Source organism: Cariama cristata, unplaced genomic scaffold, assembly GCF_000690535.1.
Source record: "Cariama cristata isolate BGI_N322 unplaced genomic scaffold, ASM69053v1 scaffold4402, whole genome shotgun sequence".
NCBI lineage: Eukaryota > Metazoa > Chordata > Aves > Cariamiformes > Cariamidae > Cariama > Cariama cristata.
In genome coordinates, this window is record NW_009604270.1 from 6,101 (window position 1) to 33,869 (window position 27,769).

General features: G+C 37.2%; 1 protein-coding gene across 1 annotated transcript; it reads right to left on the minus strand.

Annotated features, from left to right (window-relative positions):
• Positions 1 to 4,791: 4,791 nt before the first annotated feature.
• Positions 4,792 to 26,976, minus strand: GCC2 (GRIP and coiled-coil domain containing 2; the record flags this gene model as incomplete). Its single annotated transcript, XM_009695507.1, has 19 exons — positions 4,792 to 4,870; positions 6,014 to 6,215; positions 7,080 to 7,219; positions 8,036 to 8,230; positions 9,634 to 9,851; positions 11,312 to 11,488; positions 13,360 to 13,481; positions 15,470 to 15,607; positions 16,310 to 16,387; positions 16,515 to 16,615; positions 17,171 to 17,333; positions 17,912 to 18,016; positions 18,402 to 18,566; positions 20,014 to 20,133; positions 21,812 to 21,910; positions 21,991 to 22,091; positions 22,791 to 22,860; positions 23,558 to 26,047; positions 26,872 to 26,976. Coding segments are annotated over 19 exons (4,860 nt in total), but the record flags the coding sequence as incomplete, so codon positions are not given.
• Between the last annotated feature and the right edge of the window lie 793 nt (positions 26,977 to 27,769).

A 27,769-nucleotide genomic window follows, 5' to 3' on the forward strand; every position in this document is an offset into this window, starting at 1 on the left:
CATGTACAGCGTCGATCCAACGTCTGTCAATTTAAAACACTTTCAAAGGCCGTTAGAAGAGGACCGGGACTGTGCTCATGCCCAAAATAGCACATTGGTTTTTACGCTTATCATTACCTTGGATTCTTAAGAAGTCTACAGGCATTCAACCAACAGCAAAAAGAATAAATGATTCACAGTACCAAAGTGGATTGAATTGTTGGAGCAGTACCTGATGTGCATTTTTCCACCTTGTTTTACTGTCCTTGGTCTTCATTATTCAGTCCAGGCTTGATCCTCAGGATGAGCCCGAGGAACACAGGACAGGGAAGAAGCTCTTGAATCCGATATGCACCTTCTCATCCTTGCAAGACAATACGATATATTTTAGATCAAATTCCGTTTGAAATGTAGTCAGGTCATTGTTTCCCTTCCCCAAGCATATATATGTTTATGCGAACGCTGGTAGAAGTTGACTTTAAATATCAGGCCTTCTTTTTTGACTGTTCTATATCCATTTGTTACATCAACTTCCTTTCGCACCTTACGATCCCCTTTCTGACCACGTACTCGTACAATAAGCATAGCCTAAAACAAAATGGATGGCAAGAAGATGAACGCACCAAGCTCTCACTCAAATCAACCAACCAACCCACCCAACCACCTCTTCATCCACAGAGCATCTCATCTTTGCACTACGACAGCTGGGCAGATACAGAAGAATTATGATAGGGAATCGGGGAAGAGGGGGTTATTCCCACTGCAAAGTTGAGTGCAATTACAAAGGAGTGCTGCTTTATAAGCTGACCAGTACTTAAAAATACTAAGTGCAGTCCTTCTAACAAGCACATTAAAACCATCTGCATCCCTCCTCTCCTTCATGTTGGTGACAATCTAGTAACACATTTGAAGTAATTTAAATGAGATTATGAGGTGTTTTTTTTTTTTAAACTTGGCTGTTTTTTCCTAAAAAAAACCCCCATAACAAACCAATTTACTTTCCTCTTCCATTCATCCAGAAGTATCCATCACTGTTAGTGTGTTCCAAAGTAAAGGCTGTAACTACCAGATCCATAAAATCTTCTCTTTAATAATACAGTAAACATCCTCTGGTTTTCTACCATGCACCTGAGCAGCACTTTCTCAGGTAAGAACAGAGCACGCAGGGAAAAGAAAGGCACTCTGTTGGGTAAAGGTGAGTTTTATTGGCGTGATGGCCACATGAACAGGCCACCAGAGACGTATTTCCAACCAAAACACTTATCTGTTCAGACTAGCAACTCTGAAATTTCCACAATAAATATATTTTTACCTCTTCATATATTTGGTTTCTCAGCCTGCAGGTGGTAGCTGCTATTTGCAAGGCTCCTAAGGGAGGTATTTTCACCGTACCAGTAATAGTAGAACTAGCAGGTAGCAGAGGAAGGATTGGTGCACTGGGTGAAGCGAACATATAAGCCAAATGAAGGACAGATGGTTAAGCTGCCTTCAAAGCCACTTAATACAAACTAAGGAAGAGTTTTAAGTATTCCTCCACAATTTCAGGGTATATCATCTGTTATCAAAGCATAAGGATGGAGGGCAATAGCCAAAGGAAGATTTAAATTTAGACAATAATCTAACCATGTGTTTTCTCAATTATACTTTGGGGAAGGAGGGTCACAAAAGAAAAAAGCAACTCTGCTCTCCCACCTATCACTTCTAACATGGGTTCCCTTTGGCCATCCTGAACCCCAGATCCACCTGGCCACATCCGCACGACAGCCTGACAAGCTCTGGTCTTCCCATCTCTCAAATGGAGTACATTTTGCTTGCACAGATCAGCCTCCCTTCTGGGTCAAGGGAATCAAGGGAATCTGAAAGCCATATAACCTGTTTCTAAGTCAGCATAGGTAGTTAAAAATTCAGCCACTGTGCACATGCAGGCCTAGGAACTCTAAGTCACTCCCATTTTTGGTTTTTAATTAATATATACTCCACATAGTGAGAGTAGACTTTTTTTTTTATTATGCCCTCCTTAAGCTTGGGCTGAAGGCTGGCTGATAGACAAGTAACAATTGGTCCTGAGCTTGTAAACTCTTTGAGCAGGGGTTACATTTTCTGGGAAACATCCTAACAAATATGGCACTGTAAAGAAAACAAACAAAGAAATAGAAGAACCAGAAAGCAAAGTCAGCACAGTACTCTTCCAAAAAAGAGCACCACAGTATATCAAGAAGCAGTAGTACTAGTTAAAACTTCAAATTGCTTTTTGAAAGCAAGTCACAGCTACAGTGCTGTACATTACAAATGCGAATACGACATATCAAAAGTTTTCTATGCAAAATAATCCTGCTTCTAGTCCACATGCCATTTACTGCAAGTGTATATTGAACTTTGATATATTTGCTTACAGTTTATTGCCACAAGGGTAATTGCTGGCAATCTTAGCAACAGAACACAGTTTAGTAGCAGTTATTAAAATATTTTTACATTAATTAAGATCTTAACCTTCCATTGTAAAAAAAGAAAAAGAAAGAAAAAAAAAGTAATGCAAGTTGTCCACTACATTCGTAAGTACAATACTTGAGTTTTACTGAAAACAGTGAGCATGCAACTCAGACTTGAAAGAAGTCAATAAGCAACTGGTATTTAATACAGCCAGTGATATATGTTACTTGCATATATTTATTCACAGCTTACAATGTTAAATAATCTACACTTCTGAAATATGTGCATTTTAAAAGGAACTTGTCACAGCTCTTTAGCGATAGCGGAGCAGACGTTGTGCAGAAGAGACTAAATCAGGTCAGCTGCAAATCGAGTTTGAACCAAGTAAGACAATTCAAAAGTAAGTATGAATTCAAAAGCCAAGATCTGGAGCAAACTGTGAATGTTGAAGATATGGTAATTGTTTCAAAAGCAAATGCAAGAAAGCCTAAATGTAGCCTCATGTTTGCTATTTACATTTCCAAGCTACAGATGCCTAAAAGGCTCATCCCCACACTACTATTTATCAGTTCTGTGATCTGAAAGTCCACAATGAGTGTTTCCACTGATAGCACAAACCATAAAGATTCCAGTTAAAACACATATTGGAGGGAGGAAGGGAAGGGAGAAGGGAGGGAAGGTGCTTAAGACTGTCGAAAGGAATTAAAATATCTAAATAAAGCATGTTGGCTTTATTGATTGTGTACTGAAATATATACAAGAAGCAAAAAACTTAAACCAAAAGCACAGTTACTGAACAGTTTATTCTCAATGTGTGCTGCCTTTCTGGTGTTCCTATGTCCAGATTAATCTCAGCCCCAAATAAGGCAGTATTAAAGGAATGAGCATTATTTCCCCAGGGCCTCAACAAAGATAGACAGGAAAGGAAGAATACTATTTAGTATTGGTATGTATATCAGGGAATGATCCTGTTTAAAACAGCACAGAGAGTGTGAAAATATGAGTGAAAAAAGATGGAAAGATTCTGGTTGAAAGGTAAGCAGGATTTAAAAACATACGTACGCATTTTAATAACTTACAAATAAATTACGATGGTGAAAGGCAGCATGGACTACAAAGGGGGAAAAAAGACTGAAGCTAAAAAATGTGCTGTGTTGATAACAGAAGTAGTAATTCTAAGGCAGAGATTTATTTTTCTTGTAGAAAACTAATCTGGAACAGAGATTATCTCATCTGTGCAAAAGATTTGTGCAAATGACGTGTGCAAACACAAGTGAAAGAAGGGTGTAACATCTTCAATCATGACAACATTTAAAAGCTGCATCTATTGACAAAAGCTCAGTCTTTTTCTCTCAGCAGTTATTGTTAGGAGTCTGACCTACGGCTTCAGATTCCTCCTTTAGTGTCTTCAATATGACTAAGTCAGTATAAGTAGTCTTTTCATCTAAGTTCAGACATCACCACAGTTTGGATCCTGGTCTTGAACACAAACTTCCAACCTCAGGTTAAGAGCCATAGCTTAAGCCCTCACTTATGACGTCTGATTCTTGGAGTACTATCCCAAGACTTCCATAGATGCCATTAACCTCTACTACAGTACCATGCCCCAGATCTGCCAAGCATTACATTTTACATAGTTTTAGGCACCCTCTACATTTTTTGGACCGTTGCCTTCATATTTTCAATCCAGCTTTTGCAAAATAAAATGAAAAAAACCCCAAACACCAACAAAAAAAAAAAAAAACCCAAACAAAAAACCCCCACAAAGCAACAACAACAAAAAAAACAAAAAACCCCACCAAAAAACCCCCCAAAACAAACCAAGACTAAAAATTTAGTCAAGTCAAAGCAGAAAATGCCGTTTCTGTTTCTTAATGATCTTACATTTTGTAAGCATCACTATAGAGGAAACAACTCAATTTTAATTTCTTCAACGTGCAGAGAATAACAATAACCATATAGATTAGTGAGCTGACAAAAATACATGAAATAAACTGTAAACGCTTTAAAATGCTTTAAGTCTAAAGTCTAGTTATTCCAGTTACTATATTAGATCAAGTTTTTAAATTAATATCAAAAGATCCATCACAGCTTTGTCAAATCCTGTTTCCAAGCAATTTGCAATTAATTTGTCACTTCTCATTATACTTCTGATCATCAGCTTTAAGGTTTACAAGAGGAGTAGTTCACTGCTGTCAGAGCATAATATAGGACAGTCTTTCAGAGCTACTGAGGGCTTCTTTCTTTGAAGCACCTAAAAAGCTGAAAATAACACACAGAAATAAAACCCTGTAGTTCAATGCAACACCACCAACAGATCGTTCTTCTACATTAAGATTTCTCTTTTTGCAACTGTGGAATGTGTGTAAAGATTCAGCGTTTCCACTGTCTCATCGAAGTCCCGACCAGCTGTGGAGGTACGAAGCCCACCCAGAGGGCCGTGAGGAACTCTCTTCCTCACCTGAAGGAGAAAGAAAAACATATTTTAAACTAAGTTCATTATGCTAGACATTGCATCATTTGGTTACATGACCTTGTCTCCCCCCGCCATCTCCCTCCTTTTTCAAATGCTGTCCTCGTAAACTTGTCGAGGAGGTAACATTCAATACTCACTCTTGGGCTGCCCCAGATATGTTCATGGATTTTATCACCAAGTCCACTTTACTTTGGGTACTTCAGGATGTTTTAGAGAGGCCATTTAACTCCTTCCTCCAGACAGAGTCAGTGTTCATTAGTGCCAGAACATCAAAATGCTATGGACTTAATTTACATCTCATCTTTCCAAATGGAAAGCCTATCATGGAATGCAGTACTTTGCCACTTCCCTTATTCATGTGATTTTGTTCACAAATTTTAAGTGCTTATATATACACACAGTACTTACTCTTTATATTAATTTTGAAATAAAGTTTAGGTCAGTTGCTAATGAAGTATAAGAAGTTACAGGTCATTATTGAGAAGTGACAAACAATACCTTAAAAAGTCTTTTTAAGGGTACAAACGCTCAAACAGAGTATCCAAAGCAGAGCCAGAACATTATTATACAGTCAGCTCTTGGGTTAATTTCTTGCAAAGGCTTAACTCTTCTTCTTTCCTTCCCTAGTTCCTTTATTTCTTGAACGAAAAGCGTATTTTCTTGAAGAGATTTTTTTAAAGTTAATATATTGAAACTAATATTAGATCTGCAGTACTGCCTTGAGAGGACCACTTTAATCATCTTTTTAGAACATCTGCCAAGAAAGTAATTCATTTATATTAACCTCTATTTTAAGGTCACTTTGACAGAAATCTTTAACTCTACTCAAAACACGAACACATTAAATTTTTACAACTTACTATCATCTTCCTAAAATGTGTATGTTTCAGAAGAAATTATAGTTTACCTTAATTTTATTTATAGTTTTGGGTATTTGTTCTGTTTGCCAAAAACTGAATAGTAACTTCTCAACAGAGCAAAATGGTTTTATTGCTAGCTCACTGGCATTATGCTGCTAAGTTTTGGTTTTCCTCAAACGTCTACATAAAAGAAAGCACAGAACTTCAGTGGCCTTTATTTCCACTTTTCCTTTTTTTTTTTTGTGACAGTGTTTTGAACACCACCTACCTTGGGCAATCGCAACCAGCTTCCCCTTCTCTTCAGGGCTGAGCTGCAACATGGTGTCTATTACTGGGAGCAGCCTTTCTTTCTCACTTCCTGATTTTAGAAATATGAATTGCAATAGAACATTCTTCAAGTATTCTAGATTAGCCACAGACTTTTCTCTCTCTTGATTTCTTTCCAATCTTCTTATTTCATTCTTAAGAAGCTGCAGATGAGGAGAAAAAATATGCGCTATTGTCTGCATAACATAATGAGCTATTGAACAAAGTTCTTTCAAAGAGCTAAAAAGCAGATTACGCAGCTTGCTTCAAAAAGAGTAATGTGTGCATAGCAACATATTCTGGACAAAAATCCAGTGAAAATTGAACACGTGATAACATTGTCCAGAAATAACTTTTTATTGCTCAAAAATAACCTTTTTTTGATAAAAATCTGTGCAGTAGTTATAATGATATATGGTACTAACTATTCAATTTCAGTGATAAAGAGAGTAAGAGTTCAACAGTTAAATCTTTGATCCACATTACTTATTTAACAAAATTATCATTAATTAAGAAACATTTTGTAATAAGAAAGTTTAGCATGTTTGGAGAATATGTTGACTTCAAAAATGTTTTCAGAAAACTCAGTGAGGTACAATCAAATCAAACCAAACTCTATTAGCACATGTATCTCTAAACATGTATCTTCTTTTAACTTAAGACAGCTAAAACAGGTTACAGGAATTAAAACCAGACAATGCTTCCCTTGGGATTTACTGCTTTTATCTAACTGAAAACAGTGAAGGCACTTTACTACACATTAAATTTCGAAACTTTTTTTTTGTGGCAGCTTTTACTCTGCCCCACCTCCAAACTAGAAACTGAGGGGAAAAAACCCAAAAAACTGATGTCAACTCTGGACGCGCTAGTTAGCCCTGTGGAATAAAAGCCCCTCCAAAATTAAGTTTTGCATCACCAAATTTTTATAGGCTAGGATTTTCTGAAACATACTTAGTGTTAAACATTTGGTCTAAGAAACAGACCATAGAAATCAGGGCTGTCACCACATTTCCTGCATGTCTGCTAACCTTTATTTGTTCCATTAGGATTGCATTGGTTGCTTCTGACTCACGAAGTAATTCATTCAAGTGATCAATACTCTTTGCTGTTGTGTTTAGTTTCTGAATCAGTTCGTCCTTGGTGAGTTCTGTTTGCCACTGAGATGGTTCTGCAATTCATTGGAAAAGAAAACTGAGAGGAGGAAAACGCACTTGCATCTACTTTATACTAACTTAACATCAGGACTTCATTAATGCAGTTTCTTAGAAACAAAATCCATGCAAAGTCAGACTGCAAAATTAACAGGCATCATTGATGCCGCTGCATGCCTGTTTGGTGATCTATTTGTGTGTACATATATTAAAAGGACATTGGCAAATTAGTTCTAAGTACGTCAAGATACATGGTTTTAATTTACCCCTTGTTTCCTACCCATAGATGGAGATTTTCAACAGTTCTCCACAAAGCGTGCAGTAGACTTTTAAAACATAATCAGATGCTAGCATATATTTTTCTACTTTTTTGGGGACTCTTAGAACATTGTTCTTCAGGCTGGCTTTCATTTTCCTAGAAAAAAATATTAATAAATTCCTGTTCTAATAAACCACATTAAGATGAATGAACATTTTCTCCTTTCATTAATAAGAGTTAAATCAGCACTTAATTGTCTCTAGTAGAGACTAGCCCAGAATACAAAAAGTTCTGTAACTATTCACTGACTTCCTCATCCAGTCTTTTCCCTCTAAAAAGTCACAAATATGACATATTTAAATTGCTAAAACTTGTAGCAATGTTTTACTGTTAGTCCTTGCTCAAGGACAAAACTCCTATAGAAATTCAAGAGAGTGTCAACTCAGTGGCACTTCAGTAGTGTTGCGTCTTGCACCTAAAAGCATGAAAACACAATGTTCTCAGATATTTTGAGGGCACAAACTTCGACAACTTACGTAGGCAAGTGCTTCAAAAAGCCCCATGTTCAACCTACCAAGTTTTGCTTCCGGGGAGTTCAGAAGTTGTTCCAAGGATGGTACATAGGTGCTGGCTGAAGAGACAGACTCTGTGTCCGTTGTTTCCATACCTTCTCCCTCTTCCCTAGCTACAGTGTGCACGTCGAGAACAGGAAGGTCAGTGTTTCGCCGTTCTCTTAAGTTCTTTGTTGCTGGATTTGAAACAGCTGGACCTGAAAGATATTTACTGGTGTTTGTCATCAGAATGAAATTGGTAGGGCTATTTCACAGGTGTGACTGTCTCAGATTGGAGAGTAATACATACTATTAGTCTTCAAAAAGCAGATGGAGGAAAGGTGAGGAAAAGGGAGAAAGCTAGATACACACTTAACAGTTATAATAGAAAATACAGCCTTTCATCTCCAAGTAACCATTCCAATCAAAGCCCATTTCTAAATCCAAACTTGATTGGCAATTTTTATTTCAGTGACTATGAAACCTTCATGCACCTCTCTCTGAAGGTGTGTTGTAGCTATTGTAAGAGTGTCAAATGTTTTTAATGCAAAACAGAATTGGCTTTTCTTTCAGCCAGTCCCATGGAAGGTGTAAATTGTTGGGTTTTAATACTGTGTGCACTATCCTGCTGCTTCAGTAACGTATGGAAAGAATAACTTCTTAAACTGTTCCTGCTGCTTGGCAAATGCCCAACTACGTCCTAATTAGTAACCTTACAGGTCTAAAAATAGCACTTGAGCTCGAACACAGTAAAATCTTAAATTAGAAGAGGGATCAAATAGCAAGTATACCAATAAACATTGTTAAAACAGCTTTCAGTACACTTTTCTTTAGCTTTACCCCTCATACTTGAGGTAGAGGTCCAGTATGCTCCAAAATCAGAGACAAACTGACAGGAACAGCACCAACTACTTACAAATTTCCCTCCATCTGACAATGCAGATGCTGCAGAAAAGATAACAGTGATGCAGATTATAGAATAGAACAGAACAGTTCCAGGTGGAAGGGCCCTACAACGATCACCTAGTCCAACTGCCTGAGCTCTTCAGGGCTGACCAAGTTAAAGCATGTTGTTAAGGGCATTGTCCAAATGCCTCTGAAACATGGACAGGCTTGGGGCATCAACCACCGCTCTAGACCACCTCTCTAGGAAGCCTGTTCCAGGGTTTGACCGCCCTCTCGCTAAAGAAATGCTTCCTCCTGTCCAGTCTGAACCTCCCTGGTGCAGCTTTGAGCCATTCCCACACCTCCTACCACTGGGTACCAGGGAGAAGAGCTCAGCACCTCCCTCCCCACGTCCCCTCCTCAGCCTCCTTCTCTCCGAAACAGACAAGCCCAGAGTCCCCAGCCACTCCTCACAGGCCAGGCCTGCCAGCCCTTCCACCAGCTCTGTTGCCCTCCTCGGGATGCATTCAAGTACCTTAAGATTCTGACAGGACAGTAATAACAAAGACACGTTCCTTACTTGGTATCAGTGGCCTGATACGGCATGCTACAGATGCTCCAGAAGTAGTTCCTGGGGTATTCAAAACCACACACTATAAGCATGTTTTAGATTCAGACTTAGGTACACAGATTTGTATCTAACCCAAGAAAACCTGGTATTATGACTGAAAGTTACCTCTAGTGTTTGGTTCACTCTTTAGTTGGAAGAGCTGAGCTTCTACTCTGGACAGCTGCTGCTGAAGTGTTTCTACTGTCTTCCTGTGCTCCTCTTGCAGGTTCCTGACTTGATCTCTGAAATTGTTCCGGAGAGCTTCATTCTGGGCTGTCAGCTGACTCAAAGTCTGGGCATGCTCTGTCTTCATGACCATGTTCTCGGATTGTATTGTGCAGAGCCTGAAAACAGCATATACACAAACCGTAAGAAATGAACAGCAACACACTGTCATTTTTACATTTCAAAAATTTTAGAGTTTAAAGTAGTTTTCAGTTTTCATGTGTATGATTATGTTAGAATGACCGTGCAACTTTCTTTTCCATTTAAACTCCTCTTTTTATAGGGAAAATCTAAGACTGAAAAAGTTACGCTTATTACCTATCGGATGAATGCACTGTGCTATATATAAATTCTTGATTTCTAGTTCAGAACATAAAATTCGGATATCTTCAGGGAAAAAATGAAAGTATTAAGAGACACTGTGGTCTAAACATTCTTAAATTCTAAAACTGCAACATGACTGTTACAGTGTCATACAGGGCATGTCACTTACCCCATGCTCCACTTCCTTTAACATTTATTTACTACACACTCATGCAGGACTTCTCAAAACATAGTTTCTAAGAAGCTAAGTTTAAGGTTTTTTAAGCTTCAACTTTCAATGCAAAAGCGGGTAGAGAAGCGTAGTTGTTAGCAAGAAAAATGTCAGTAACATGTCAGTTGTACTTGGTTTGGAGGTACTCCAAAAGTACAACAAAATTGTCACAAGCAATGAAACAAATTCACGTATGGAAAGACTAAGCATAGGACTTGCCCTTATAAGCACACAAACTGAAATATAGCCAGAGTAGCAAAGAGCTAGTCTCTCAGGGTGCAAAGGGAACCTACTGTGATACGGGCTCTTTCCAGAAAAATGGAGAAGGACGTAACTTAGTTGATTACAATGAATCATCATGTAGCTATCAGGAACAGATAAATCAGTACAAAGATAGTGACAAGAAGTCAACAGTTCATAATACTAAGCTGTAATTTCTAATGAATATTTCATGTGAACTTCTTTGTACCCTAAATAGAAAAGACAAGGAAAGACCCTTTTTGAAGAGCTCAAATATTAGGTACTGATGTGATATTTCAAGAAGTGATACAGATTAAACAGATGCCTTTCATTTTGAAAGAAACAGCAAATAAGATTGTGGCAAGCATAGCCTTGAAACCCAGTACTTTCTGTAAGAAAAGCACTTGGACACAGGACTAGATATTTTGTCAGTGAAATTGTTTGCTCTGCATTTAATTACCTTATTTTTCTAATAGGAAACATCCATAAAATTTAGTTGAGCAGTCCAACACAGACGTAGTGCTGAGCCTTGGACTTAAAAAACAGTCAACATACTTAAAAAAAAAAATGTTAATTTTTAAATCTGATGATTAACTGGTAGAAAGCTTGCAGAAAGATCAAATTCCCTGATCAGCTATGACTTCATTTTCATTGCTGAAACTTCTGAAGGCTCATGAAAATTCCTTTAACTTTCTCAACAATTATGCCCTTTCTTTGGGAAGTACAGTTATAGGCCACTACATGCCCAGCCTTTAAAGTTAGCACAAAATAAATTATCTACATCTATTCATGTGCAGACCATACTTTTCACGGAGTTCTGCCTCTTTTGCAACCGTCTCTTGCAGCATCTTATTGTGTCTTTCCAGCAGGGTGTCGTGTTCAGACTGCAATGCCTGGAGTTCAGACGCATTCATCTGTGAATTATGCTGAGCATCTTGCAGCTTAACTTTGAGTTGATCTATCACCATTTCCAACTGTTCTCTACAAGGGGAAGAAAGTAATAAACAACATACATTTAAAGAGAATCGTATTTTTTCCAAACCTATATTATATCCACAACATTTCTGATAGCTGATCCAAATTGCTTATTGATTAATTAAACCAATACAGCACCATGACCAAAACAATCTTAGAATGTGACTGCAGCAGAAACAATTAGAGAAGTTCTGATCCTGTTTCAACACAGGTACAAGTAGGTTTATCACATCCCATCTGAACTGCTGGGAATGTAACCATTGGGGTAGAAAGTGTGACTGATATCACTTTCTACTTCAAGCTGGTTTGGAGGAACAAGACAGAAGGAGAATAATATGCGGGATGCAGATGGGAGAAACAATTTCGTCTTAAAAGTGGTGGAAGTTTTTTGTTTGTTTAGTAAATGCACATCAGTTCGATGAGACTGAATGCGGGAGGCAAATGGTTGGAGTAGATTTTGCGCAAAGGACTAGAAAGCAACATCAATCCATAAAAACAGATAAACTCTGTTGGTCAGAAATAAATCAAAATCAGATACCCCAGGATGAAAAAGTCTTAAGTCACACACATTCTCCTTTTATGCTTTCTGTATGCAGAAATGTCCATTAATATGCAGACATGTCCATTATCTCATTAAACTGTATATCTCATTAATTCTTAGAGTTGATACTTGTAAATAATTTCTTTGAAAATTATTTGTCATCTGTTTATTGCTTATTTGTCCATTTTGTTTCCAAGGTGACCCTCTTTCACAAAAAACTAACAATACCAGAACTTCTTAAAATTCTGCAAAAAGGAGAGACAAAGAAATGCAACTCTTGCAGTTTGCTTGCTTCAAAGAAAAGAAGAGGTAGATGTATTGATAAAACCCCAAACCGGCCACAAAAGCGAAGTCCTCTAACAAAGCACGAGTCTCCCTCTGGTGGAGTTTCAGCTGCAATTGCATCTGCTCTTTTAAGATGTATGTCAGAAATGAATTTTATCTCACACGCAAATGCCCAGTCTGTCACCATGGACAGCTATCAATAACCTACGAAAAATAACTTGCAGAAACTGATCTACTTTTTCAGCGAGTTCAGACATTTTCTGAAGTGAATCTGAATTCACCTGGCTTATGATTATTCTTAACTGATTTTTCAGGGAACTTTTGGCAGTGTAACTTTCTTTTCAAGTCTTTCCTCATATAACAACTGCTAAGACAACAGTGTTTTGTAAAGCTGCTGGAACTGATGACTGAATTGGCAGCCAGAACTTTGCCCACACTGAATCATTCCTTCCTGAAAAAGTTGAAAGTGAGTTCAGCTGAACAGTACCAATCTGCTCTTTTCTTCTTAGTTGGAAATGGCACTTTGTTACAACACTTTATGTCAGAGAAAATGATTTGTCAAGTCTACACAGAACACGCTGGCTAATTTCTGCTCATGAGAATTGTAAGAATCTTCCTAACACCTTAATTCTGCCTCTGACTGTAACAAAAGGTAATCTACACAAAAAGAAAAGTTAAAAAAAGACAAATCAAGGAATTAGCAACTCAAATAGTACCACCATGGTATAAAGTGATGATCTTTCTTCAGTTCAGATAGGCAGAGCCACAGTTAGATTACCGATCAGATAAAAGTTTACAGAAATAAAGAGCTTGGTTTTGTTCGTGGGTTTTTGTTGTTTTTTTTTTTGTTTGTTTGTTTTGTTTTGTTTGTTTTTTTTTTTTTAAAAAACATTAAGAACCATGGGGAAGCAAACTGCCTCTGATATTCTCCTTATTGAAGCAAAGAGCTAAATAGTGGAACTCCCTTGTTGGTCTGCAATTAGCAAAGGCAAGCTCAGTAACTTGAGTATCAGTATTTTTCTGTATGCTTATAAAAATTTTATAGTTTTACCTTTCTTGTTTGGCTCCCTCAGATTCTGTCTGAGAAGCAGTTTTATTCTTTTGCTGTTTTAGAACGTTATGAACACGGACTTTGTAGCTCTCGAATTCAGATGTAACAGATGCTTGTTCAGCCTATCAGATAGAAAGCAAACCCTTAGTAAGTTATCCTACTAACTATTGCTCCCTTATTTCTCTAAAATGAAGTGCATTTTACATTGAAAAAAAAAATTAAGAACCATCTGTTGCATTCTCTTCTTTTAAATGCATAATTAAAATAGTGACTACCATAACAGATCATGTTTCTTTAATCAAGTATCTTAAAATGTGAAACTTAAAAGAGACACTGATTTTCAACATACCAGTATTAAAGAAAGAATACTTGCAAATTCAAAAATTACATTCAACAGAGATTCACAAGCAAGGGGTTCTATCAAACAGTTTTAAATGAAAGCAAAGGTGAAGGAAGAAAAAGGGATAATTCTGTTTTCTTTTTATACTACCCAGGTGACAAAAAGCTAATATGCCTTGAAGTTAGTATAATTTTGAGGAGTTAAGTCAGTCTCGTAATGGTAATACACAGCACAAGATATAATATTCTAGTTGATTGTAAGGGTGTTTGGTCTGTCTTCTCTTCTACATTCAGCTGATACACAAGTTTGTGTGGACATACAGAAAATTACCTCACAATGCAGCTTCATCCTTGACTGTATGCTATACAGCAAGAATTATTCCCATCCTTCAAGTACTCGTGTTGTATATCCTCTAAGAAAACACAGATGCAGCTTTTCAATCTTGGATCTTAGGAGAAGCTCATGGATTCCATTAGTCATCCTCGAGATGACTAAAATGCTCTCATCTCCAAAAGGAGGATTTTGGAAATTTTCTCTTCAGTTGAACTGATGAGTGAAATTCCACAGTGCTGACCCTGACTAGCCACTGCTCCAGCTTGTCTGGAATCCGTAAGATTTGTGGGCATTTTCTTTAAATTACTCCTTCTCTTTTCTTCCTGTTAAACTATGTGAGCTAGAATAGTCCTAAGTCTTCAGGTACACAGCCTTAAATGTCAGCATGACTTTTGCCTTCTAACCTACTCTCTGCTTTGGTGTTCACCTTTCCTTTAGACAGAATTTTCCTTTGTTAATAACCTTGTAATAATATCTATTTTCTAGATGTAGGGCACCTAAAGAGGAAGGTTAATCTCCCAATAGGTTCAAGCCATGCCATCATGGTTTCACAAAATCAAGGAGCAAGCCACCATGGATAGGTACCATAAGACCCCAGTTACAAAGAATGCATTTGTAAAGCCATGATCTGTATCTACCAGTACAACTCCTGCAGCAGCAACCACAAAGTCTGTCCATTTCAGTTCACCTTTTTAAAATGTCGAAGTTTTTTGAGAGGTTGCGTTCAGCTGTTAAACTTATCTGCAGGATGCACTCCTGTCATAGAAAAAGGGCCATAGTGTGGTACAGTAATCTCCATAAAGATCATTTGAACATAACAGTCCTACTATATTCTGAATCTGTCTGTCTCCAATGCAAACACTAGATTCCAGGAACATCTAACACCAGACAAAACCCCAGAAATAAAAACCTCAGCAATAGTGTCAGTTTCAAACGTAGCTCAGCTGCCAATTAAGAAGCTGCTCATACAGGAGCTTATTAAAAGGTGCTTGCAAATATATTTTTCACAGTGTGGGGTGTTTTGTTTGTTTTTTTTTTTAAAGTGGTAGCTGTGTTAACTGGTTTTATACAGAGCAAATTATATTCTTTCTTGTTCGTTCTTCTCCTCTTTAAAGACTTCTCTTTTCCCCACAGTGTATACTTGCTGATCATCTTAAACAAACTCCAACTCCCCACAACACCACAAGGTTTTCCCTACTGGAAGTATAAGAGTGCAGTCCAGATGTTCCACCACAACTGATACATGACAACCAGGACAGAGTCTGGCTTGTCCTCTATACCACGGCTCAAGTACATTAAGCACTGGGGTAATTCCCAATTCTTGACAGACAAAAGGAGAAGAGTGAAAGATCAGCAAAATATTTTTAGAGAAGCAGACAGAGAGTGCAGTAAATCTCCCCTCTAAAGTCTCTGACATTACTTCTTCTACTCAAGTACCTGGGCTGCTCGGCACTCTTCCTGCAAGGTCGCAATTTTTTGCTGGTAAGCACTCAATGTACGCTGGTGTTGCTCCGAAGAAGTTCGCAGGTGTTCCTGAACTTTATGCTTTTCTGATGTTAGCACAGCCACTTGAATCTGAAAAAGTCAGTTGAAAACTTCACTACGACAAAATTTATTCTTCCCTCTCCAAGCAGACGTGCCACAGAGAACACAGGATTCTACTACAGTAATTCCCGCACAGAACTGCTGAATATAAAATTAAAATCCAATAAAAACAGAATTAAAAAAATAGACATGAGTTACCATGTACTTAATTAAAGAAATACATGATGTTGTTTAAAAAGAGAATTGAAGCTAAAATTACAGTGGTGGGGTGGCAGCACTTAAGAAAGCCAACCCCTCTCCCTGCCCTTCCACCTTTCCTTACACTCAATTCCTGTTCTGCCCAACCAACAAAATTTATACAGATGGACAACACTTAAGATTTTTGCTGATAGCGTTGCATTCTTTTGTTTTTAAACTGAGCAACTTCCACTTTTAAAGAAATTATTTTAAAACATATCCCAGTTACAAGCTTCAGACTACACAGTCCTCTCTTTTGCTGGAAAGGGAAAGGGAAAATGAACAAGAAAGGGTAAACCTGTTTAAAGAACAAAGGGGAAATATTTGGGGAAAGCAGCAAACAGAAAAAAAACATTTAAGAAAAAGAACTAGTAACCTTATAGTAAAAATAACATCTTCTCATTCTTCGGCCTATATTCCATCCGCCCAGTACAAATTACACCCTTATTACTTGAATAAGAAACCTTATACTAACAAAGAAGTGAAGTTTCTTGCCTTATAGGCTTCCACTTGTTGTTGACTGGCTTCCAGTTCCCCTTTTAATGATGCCTGCAACATTAGATGGTCATTTTCCTGCATGATAAAATTATCTGGTTATTAAAAAACCCCAAACCTCAGCAACTTAATAATTCAGCTACCAGCTTGTTTTTTAAAAGTTAGTTTAAAAATGGAATACACAGTCATTAACATCTGGACTTACAGCTTGTTTTGAATCAGCCAGTTCTTTTTTGGTTTTCACCAGGAGCTGTTTTATCTTGGCATTTCTTTCCTCATCCTGTTGCATAGTTGACTGAAGTGACTCTAATGCAGAAAACAGCAATTATATGCAAAGGAAACTTCTCCTCCTACATTTCCTTAAAAATACTGTAAAATACTTCAAGCAAATTCTGACAGATTTCTTAAGAGCTGCAAACAATTAGCTTACAGTAAGTTTCGTATCCTATTTCCAAGTATCACAAAAATCTTCAAATTCATGAAATTGTTTTAAGATTTACACTTAAGGATAGGAAGAAATGAAATTTTTAACCACATGCTAACTAGTAAAGTTTTATGAGTGTGGTATATCGGAACGAAAACCCCTGGCAGTCACTGACTTTCAGAACTTACAATTAACTTAATCAGGTAAAAAGCACAGTTTATCAGGCAAGTAATTTCACTTTTATTTGCTAAATACTAGATCAAGTGACTGATGACCTAGTAAAGTTTCCTCTATGGAAAAGTAATTGACTATGTAACTGTTTACTATTCCCTGCAAACCTTACTCTCACTCATCAACTTGAGAAGTTGTTTCTGAATTGTATTTTTTACCGTTACTACCTATACCATAGTGACTCTTGCAGTCTATAGTTCACTCACTTATTTCTTCCTGCAGGGTCTCTTGCTTCTGTTTCTGAATCCCCGTCTCTTGCTCGAGATCTTCTATTCTGCTGTCTTTATCAGTAATCTTCTGATTAAGCTCTTTTACTAGCCTTTCATAATCAGCTATTTCCATATCCATCAGTGTACTCTTCTGAGCGTCCTGCAAGTTACATACAATGAAGTTACAGCTTACAATCTGCCTTGGCTGCAAAGAATTTTTTATTTTCTTTTAAATTAAATTCAACAACTATATTGCCCATCTAACAAAAACTTTATCCATATCCACAAGCAACATCCATCCATCAGGTTTCCATATCCTCAGCAAATAATCTGTTTTCAAACAAGAACCAGAAGCTTTGAAAAACCCGTTGCTAGTTTTAACAGTCTACCAGTAGGTAATTTGCAGGTATTAGTTTCTATCATCTTCAGTCCTTACAAGAAGGGCAGCTTCTGACTAGTCCACCATACAAGTACTCCAGACATCTGGATTCTATTCCTACTTCTACTCACGATAGGCCATATAACCCAAGCTAAAACAAACAAACAAACAAACCCAACAAACACCCAAAGTACACATCAACTCTCCAAACACAAAACTAGGGGTAAAAGCCCTCATGTTTTCCCTTTTGCAAACCTTTGGCTTTAAAATCCTCAGAAAAGAAAAGGCAGCATTCAACACAGCAAGATGGGCAAAATCTTTGGTAGTCCATTAAGCACAAACATGAACAGCAACTCTACCTTTCTGGCCAGCTCTAGTTCTTGCATAGTTTTCTGCAGATGTTTCTTTTCCTTCTGAAGTTGCATCTGAAGCTCCTCCATTTCTCGGAGAGCACCACTATGTTCCTGAAATTTAAGTACTTCTCAATTATGCAGTCCAATTTCAAAATAGATGTCATCAGCATCTATTTACACTTACACACACGCACTTAAGTTGTACAAAGATAGTTGATTCTTTTTTTAGGAAATCACTGGGAACCAAAGAAAAACCCAGAAGATTATAAAGCGTTTTTCACATTCTGTAACAATCCCCAATCCACTCTAAGTGATAGCTTTGCAAAGTCCTTTCACTGAACAGACCAAACCTTCAAAAAAGACCGAGTCATGTAACAAGAAGAGCAAGTATGGAACTTGTTCTATAAAAAACACAGTTTCCAAAGGTCTAACAGAAGTCACATTCAGTGAAAGTAACGTTTCAGCCCATTCGCCACCTCTACAGAGTGAGTACTACCTTTGTTTTCTGTTCTTTTAGAAGCTTTTCAGCTTCTAGTTCTTTGTCAGCCTTTGCCTTGGCTTTTTGTATCTCCAGTATCTGAGTTTCCAGCAGCTTAGCATTATATTGCAGAGTTTCAACACGAGCCAGGAGGTCTTCGTTAGCAGAGCACAACTGATCATGCTGAAATGATCATAGTGGAAAGATAAAAACATAAGCTGAATTTGCGTGCAACTGACAGATTATTGTCTACATTTAAAAAATAACAACATCGATTTCTATCCGACTCCCTTACAAACAGCACTCCTGCAGATGAGTCTTGCCCATCTTAATTGTTTTAAACCAGATGAAAAAATAGGCTAAATTAAAGTCACCAGCACAATTCAAGTATTTTGTTCAGAGCTCATTTGCTCAGCTTTCTGTAAGATAGCTAGAATTACAAGAAATCTGAAAAAAAAAAATAAATCCCTGCATGTATGCTTTCTGCAAGAATCACTTTCCTCCCACAATAATACGCAACGTTCAAGTACTTATTGTCCCACTTCAAATGCAGCTGCTGTATTTATAAATAAATGATCACACTATTAATTTCTAAAACAGATTTAACTGCAGCACCACTAAGCCTTCAAGAAGATCATATCAGTACACAGTAAGAATTCCTCCTGTATTTGGGCTATTTTTGCAATGATTTTAATATGTTTAATTTTGACATCTTCAGTGTTTTATCTTGGTCTCTATTATGCAGATAAAGAATGAAGTATAACTGAAAGAAGCTGTCAATTACCTAAACAGTGTTTCTATTTACAAAATATTTCATAACAAACTTGAAAAATTCAACACGTGCATAATCAGCAGAATGTATACTACTATTTGTCATTTCTTCTACGCTATTCACTACTAGCTTCCATTTCTAAGGAAACAGTGGCCTAGGTGGATCTTCCGTGTAGTTATGTAAGGGGCCTGGGAGTTTAAAGCCTAAATCCCAAACCCATTGCAGTTAGCTTTGCAAAAACATGTCTCACAGCTGCTTTGTTACCATCTTAGATTCTTCTGAATGTCACTATAGGACTCTACAATGCATCCTGAAGTCTTATCCTTGTGAAAGATGAAAAAAATTAATTAATTTGGTATGTTTAAACACTCCGTTGACTAAATAACAAAATCACATTTTGTCCATAAAGCGAAGACAGAAAAAAAAAAATGTAATGATTAAAGGTTACTGTACTTCATGAGAAGTCTAGGTGTGAAAACAGAGAAACAGTGTAAGTTTGATACTTTGTTTTTATATCTGGTACATGCAGCTGAGTTGTATGTCCAAACCATGCCAGGAGGTGATCACCTGCTCTTTTGCTGTTCTCAGTTGACCTGGGGTAAATTAAACCCTTTCTATTGAAAAAGCCAGACATTCTAGAAAAATTTACCTTTGTCACGGCCCAGATAAGAGATCAGATGTTGTAAAAACCACCAAACCACCAAACCCAAACAACCCTGAATTTCAAGTCACTATTCAAAATGCAATTTGGTTATGAAACTATATATGGTAACAGTCACATGGATGAAACTTACACTCAACAGGTAAAATAATTTTTACTGTAATTATCAATAGATCAGACACACAAACAGAACTGACCTGCTGGGATGACACCTGTAGCTGTCTTGTGAGGTCATCTATCTGACGTTCAAGATTATTTGCTCTGCCTTTTTCAGCATCCAGCTGTTCTCCTTGCTTATCGTATTCCGTCAAAAGATTCTTAACATATACAAACACAAACCCATCATTTTTTACAATATATATTGCATAAGCACATTCTATACCTCAGATGCTTATTTATCCTCCTAATATTTCAGCATATCAATTGTCTTACTGCACCATCAGAAATATCTGAATGAAATTAAAGCTATTGTTCCACTACAGGCTCTGGGAGACACCCTTTTCAGTTCATGAAATTCTACAATAATTCAGGTTGGAAGAAACCTCAGAAGGTCTACACTCAACCTCCTGCTCAAAGAAGGGTCAGCAGTGAGATCAGACCAGGTTGCTCAGAGCTTTGTCCAGTCAGGTCTTTCCAAGGACGGAGATGGCACTACACCTCTAGGCAACCTGTTGCAAAGCTCGACCATCATCCTAGGCTAAAAATGTTTATCCGTGTATCCAGTTGGAATCTCTCATTTCAATTCTGGACTACCGTCTCTCACCTTGCACCGCCATCAATAACCTGACTATTCCCTTGATAATGTCTTTGAAGGTACTGGAAGGCTGCTATTAGGTCCCTTTGATTTCAAGCCATTTCTCAGCCTTGTACATCACTTATTCCAGTCCCTTGACCGATCCTGGTCGCTTTCCACTGAAATCACTTCAGGTTATCAATATCTTTCTTGTATGTGGGGGGAGGAGGGACAAGACTGGTTGCAATACTCTCAGTGATGTCACAGAATCATTTAGGCTGGAAAAGACCTTTAAGCTCGAGTCCAACCATTAACCTAGCATGGCCAAGTCCACCACATCTACACGTCTTTTAAATACCTTCAGGGATTGTGACTCCACCACTTCCCTGGGTGGCCTGGTCCAGTGCTTGACAACCCTTTTGGTGAAGAAATTCTTCCTCATATCCAATCTAAACCTCCCCTGGTGCAACTTGAAGTCATTTCGTCTTGTGCTATCGCTTGTAACTTGGGAGAAGAGACCAACTCCCACCGCGCTACAGCCTCCTTTCAGGTACTCCATTTGTTATTGGCATCTAGTTCAAGCCATTCGTTGCTACTCTCTGAGTCAAACCATGAAACTATTTTTTTCTATTTTTAACGACCCATTCAGTTGCTTACCCATTTAGATCATAATGTCCTAGCACAGGTACAAGACTACTATGAGAGAGCATCAAAAGCCCTCCTAAAGTCAAGATAAATGATATGCACTGTTCTCCTCTCATCCACAACATGGCAGGCAATAAGATTAATCAGACACAATTTACTCTTGGTGAATCAATGCTGACTGTCCCCAGTCACCTGCTTCTGCCTCATGTGCCCGGAGACATGCTTCAGGAGGACTCACTCCCAGGAAACTGTTAGTTTATGTCTTTATCACGTCAAGATTTTCTAACTGATCTCCAATTTAACGTACTTTGAAGAATTTATAAGGATGTATCTTTTACCACAGCAATACCTTATTTGATAAGCATGATGCAAGATTTAAAAGGTTTAAAAATAACATCAAGTAGAAAGGAAGTGCCTCATTTTCTTCTGACAGCAGCCGCACAGTTCTGTTACTAGAACCCTATGTTTCTTGATTTGGGTACTCAACTGCACTGACACAATTTCTTTTGCCAAAAATACTTGTACAAGTAAATAGCAACATATATCCAGGCCAGGCTTCAAAAGCAAAGTGTGCTCTGACAGTTAACTGTCTTTTGTAAATACAGTACTGTTCTTACCTTATAGCTTTCAGCTCCTTGAATGACATCTTTCATTGAAGCAGACAACTGATCTTTTTCTGATTGAACCAACTCCAACTCTTCCCTCAGAGTCTGCACCTTTTTAGAAAGAAGTGTGTGTCAGTAAAACAGAATCCCATGTGCAGAATGTTCTTCATATTAAGAAGCAGTCAGGGTACCTCTTTTCGGCTGGCATCTAATTCTTTCTTCGCTTTCACAGCAACAACCTTAATTTTATTTAGCTTCTCTCCTTTTTCTGCAGATTCTCTTTCCAGGCTTCCTAAAAAAAAAATAAGAAAGTGAAAAAAACCATGCCTCTCCTCTCTCCCAAGAAATGAAATTCAATTCAAATAGAAGACAAATAACAGCATGACTTTAAAACAAAACAAAATATAAAGTGCAGGAGATGTTCAAATGTTTCATTCAGTTAAGCATTTAAATTTGATTTGAAGCTAAAATATCCAGCTGCGCAGACAGCTTAGGGGCAATCCAATCTCCCCTGTTTCAGAGGCTTCCATCACAGTTGTTAAGAGTCATACTCCTGTCTACTTCTACATACAGTTGTAACAACTTCGAACCACTTTCTTTCTAATGTGTTGGGATAACTGCAATGAGGCAACAGTAGTTTTCGCAAAGTGTTACTTTCCTTTCCTCTTGGCAGCCTTGGGGATTCTTGACACAATTATTCCCCATATTTAAAAAATAAAGATGATATATAAACATAAATATAAATACTGTTTACAGCCAAAGGTATATAGGAAGAAAAAAACTTTAAGAAATATCAAATGATAACTTACTTAAGATTGCTAACAATATTTTAAATCCCTAATGGAAGGAATATTGTAGGAAGTTGCATTGGTATCTAATTCCCCACCTCCCTTTGCTTGTAGGAAAAACAAGACAATCATGTCGAGAAAGAAAAACTAGCAATCAAAAAAACCCAAACTGTTTACATAAAAGAGAACACTGAGAAAGATACCAATTTTTTCTTGAAGCTCTGCTACTGAAGGCTGTTGATCAGTTTTCTCAGTCACTGTCTCCATTAAATTCTGTATTATAAACAAAGATACAAGAAGTATTACAAAAATTTGCGATGTCTGTTTTTCCCCTAACAAGCCACCAGAAGTTTCAGCTAAGGCTGGACTGTATCTACCTTCTTACTACCAAGAAAGTCTTTATGTGCAATTTCATATCAGCTTGGTAACTGAAAGGCACAGTTATGTTGAAAGGAAAACATTCCAACCTTTTAACAGCTGCTTTCCATCCTGTCCAAGGACGAAAAAAATGGGAGACCATTAATTCTGCAGCTGTCAGTTTTACAATACCATCAATTCCCAGGACCTGAACTTAGGAGGAGTTAATGCAGATCAAGCAGGAGCTTTGTTTGAGACGGAGCCATAGAAAGTTAGTGGTGAAAGATTATGAGGTCAGTTAGTCCATCTCATTAAATGATCACTTGGAGGGGCATTGATAGGAAGAGAGGTTCAAGCAGCTTTTGTCAAAATAGCATTACGATTGGTTTTGTTTTGTTGTTTTTTTCCTGGGGGGAGGGAGGGCATTTTGAGGTGCTAGGAAACTCAGAAACATGTGCTTTCTAGAAGGGAAACTCACTTTCAGGCCAAGGAGAACAAAAAAAAAAAAAAACCAAAAAAGGAAAAAAAAAAGAGAGAATTGAAAGTATTTTTTGAACCTTAATTCTGAAGACTTTAGAGGTTTAGTCTGTATACTTCAATAACAAAACATAACCTTTAGAGAACTCAGTTCGTCTTTCACATTTCTAAGTTCAGTTTCCTTTTGTTCCAGAATGAAATTTAAGTCATCTTGTTTTCCTGATCCTTTTTGCTGTTCTTGTATTTGACTTTCATAAAAAGCAAGTTTTTGAGTGATCTCTTCAATACTGGCTAAAAGATCTTGATTTTCAGTCCTTGTTTTTTCACTGGCATTCTTCAGCTCCTGGATATCATGTTGAAGTGCTTCTTTTTCAGACAACACTCCTTCCAATTCTTCTCTCAAGAGATCCTTTTCTTTTTCAAAATCCTGAATCAGGGATCTATGTTCTGTATATTGAGCTGCATTTTCTTCCTCTAGTCTCTCAATTTCCCGCTGCAAATGAAGAATTTCCTCCTTGTTCTGTAGAGCAAGGCACTGCTCTTCTTTCATTTTTGACAAGCATTCATTTGCAATTTCTAACAAGTTAAGAGAATCATATTCTTCATTAGCATCTGAAATGCTGGACCCCACTTGCTCAAGTAAGTGGTACAGCTGAGCTCTTACAAGGGATCTGTGTGCTTTTTCACTTTCAAGTAATGTTGATACATGGTCTTTTTCTGCAGTCATAACTTGTAGTTTCTTTTCCAAGTTTTCAGACTGCTCTTTCAACACTAACCAACCATCTTTTTCAGATCTAATCTTTTCCAGCTCTTCACTTAATTTGCCTTTTTCCTGAATGATTTTCTTATTTTCCTCACGAAGAGTATATGTTTCAGATGAAAGGTTCTCTCTTTCATGCACCAGCAATTCAATCTGGTTTTCCAGTCGCTCCAGCATTTGAGCATTTTCACTCTTCCTAGTTAAAGCTTCGTTCAGTCTCTCTGTTAATTCCTCCACCTTTTTCTTCAGGTTGCTATTGTACTGGTTAGCAACATCTACCTCTTGCTGAAGCTCCTGAATTTTTCCTTGTTCTTGCCTGCACCTTTCCTGAAGGGCTTCTCTCTCTTCACCCAAGCATTTTACTTCATTTAAAATAACCTTCTTTTGATCAGTAAAGGCAATAATCTTCTCTTCCAATTCTTTTATAGCAATCTCTTTTTGGTCAATGGAGCTTGTTATTGTGTTATTCTCCTCCTGAAGACTAACAATTTTACATTTAAGTTCTTCTATCTCTAGTTGATTAGATGACAATTTTTCTATTTCTACCTGGAGGCGATTCACAGTTTCAAGAAGAACATCCTTTTCATTGAAAGCAGCCCGCAGTTTCTGTTGCAGTTCACTGACATCAGAAGCTTGCTGTTGTCTCATTGATTCAAACTCCTGGCTGATCTTTCCAGCAGATTCCCCTAGCTCAGTCTGTAGAGTTTCCATTGTTTCTCTCAGGCTGTTGTAATTGAACACCGCTTCTTCTTTCTCCTGACTTAGCTTTTCAAGTTGTTCTCTAAGTTCCTGCATTTCAAAAACTAATGCCATCTTTTCTTTTTCAGAGCCAGATAATAAAGTTTCATTTAGTTCAGAAATTTCTCTCTTATGTTGCTCTTTCAGACTTTGAGTCTCTAACTTATGCTCTTTTACAGTGGTTTCATAGTGCTGTCTTGCTGCTTGAAGTTCCAATTTTAGTTTTTCGATTACAGAACAGTAATCTTCCTTAGTAAGCTGCAATTCATTTATCTTAAAGTCCAAGTCTTCCCGCTCATGAAAGTACTCATCCTTTATGCGATGGATTTCCTCTTCCAGTTTTAGTTTAACATTACTCATGTAAGTTAACTCATCTTTTAATATACTATGTTGGGACTGGAGCTCTTCTAAACTATGCTCCAGATGCCTAACCTTTTCTTCCATTTTCACTTCTACACAAGGTTCTTCTTGTGTATCTACAACCTCTATCTTGTTTTCTACATTTTTATTTAAGATTTCTCTCAGCTGCTCCAAGTCACATTCACGCTGGTCAGTACAAGCACACATTTCATTCTTTGTGTTTTTCTCTTTTATTAAGCTCTCCTCTGTCAAATTATGCTGTAACTGATTTATCTGATTTTGCTTTTCTTCATTTTCTTTAGATGATATTTCAATCTGATGCATCAACTCCGATACCTCTTCCTGATGGGCAATTCTTAATTTTTTAAGCTCTTCGTTCAGATTTTTTATTTCATTATGGTAACACTGAGAGTTGCTTTTAATAGTTTCTTGCAGATTTGTCACTTCTTTGTTTTTGTCTTCATTCACAGTTTCCAACTGCTTGCTCAGACACAAAATTTGCTCCTCATAAGTAGATTTAATTTTTTGGACATCATCTTGTAATCTTTTAACTTCTTTTTGACTTTCACTATGACGTTCAATCTGTTCCACCAGCACCATCTGTTTCTTCACTTGTTCCTCTAATTCCATTTTCAGCTTTGTTAGGTCCTCATTGTGTTTGCATTGTGCATTTGCTAATTCACTCTTCAGAGCATTTATTTCTTTCAGAGAGTCAATACTTGATTGCTCCAGTTGCTTCTGCAATTCTTCTGTCTTAGCCACTGCAGCCTAAACAAACATGCAAGTTATTAAACACTGGTAATGTAGCACACAGAATTTCCAAATAAACAGTTTACAATAATTAATGAGAAGATGTAAGAATCCTTAGATTTAAAGATTTGTTTTTTAAATCTATTTTAAAAAAATAGTTTTTAAATATCTAACTATATTAGGACAACTCATTTCAGAAGACACTTGCAGAGAGTACAAAAATGTTTGCAGAGTGAGAAAGGAAAACTAAGTCTTAAATCATGTTTACCAGAATAACTTCAGAAAACAGTCATGACAGACTTTAGCTTTAGCAATTATTCTGATAATGTATTAAAGATCAAATAACTTCTAGTGCATCAAATTCAAGTATCTGCAATATAACAAAGTTCACCAATTGCAGGCAATTCACTCTTCACTTTATTTTTAATTGAGATTACTGACATAATACAGATGCCTTGGCTGACAGGCTTCTTCCTATGAACATCTGAATGCAAACCTCGTATTTCCCAAGGAAAAGACAGAGTTGATTGACTGAAGCCGTCATATATGGAGGCTACTAATGCACAGACTGAATTCTTTTTGAACAGCTGTTGGTCTAATTGGTGCATACAAGAATTTTATATTTATTGTCAGTCCTATAAAAACTATAAATTAGGAGGTACAGAGAAAATATGCTTTAACATACAAAACCTTTAGGTTCTTTCTTTTAAGGTAAACCAGAACACAGGTAAGTGAAGAAAAAGATTAAAACAAAAGTGAAATGCACGACAAGCAAAACTAGAAAATAAAGATTAACATAATTCTGAAATATTTTAGTAATGTTCTATTGCTCATTTCAGTACCTCTGCTTCTTGCTTTCTTTGAATATTTTCTTTTTTCAGAGCTACACATTGCTGCTGACTTTCAGCTTTTTCCAGAAGCACAACATCCAGTCTTTCTGTGAGAGCCTAATTTTAAGGGAGAAAGATCACTGAAAGAAGGGTTTCTTAACAATGGAAGCTTGAACGATTTTTGCAAACCATAGGAACTCATATATTGGTCATGACTTTTTTTTGCCAATTAAACAGATGTGTCTGATTTAAAAAAAATTACTTTCAGCCTAAATATGACAGATATGGAATAGGTAGGCAAAAACAATGATGTTGAGTAATAGGTTCTGTTCAAAATCATATTTCTGATCAGCAATTTTTTTTATCACCAGGTGAGGAGGGGGAACTCCCCTTCTGTAGAAAAGAAATCACCATCCAAATTACTAAAAACAGTTTTCCGGTTGATAAATTCCTCCTCACTACCAATTTTCACCTTCATATGCTGTCTACGACCATTATTTTGAGAAAGACAGATGTTCTTGCCACTTAAGAAAATTCCAGTTACTTTCCTAAAAGCATTTTTTGTGACATGCAACTTTAATTACATGTTTCTGATCTCATCAAATGACTGTCTCAGACTTTTTCTAAATGGCTGTAGTCTTTCCGCAGTGGTCATTCTAAAATAAACAAAAGCCTGTCTGAGCAGCTACACAAGGAAAAAGTCTCGCTGAGGAAATTGTACTATTTTGTACTATTCCTCACAGAACTGATAGTGTTTTCTGAAAAGTGGAGTAAGGATGTGAGGGTAGGAGGAAAAAAGAGGTTTTAGGAAGTGTTTTGAATTCCTGAAAACTGATTACATTCATTTTGAATTACAGTTTTAAAGCTATTTGCTATTTATTTGGTGGATGACAGGATAGACATGAGTCAG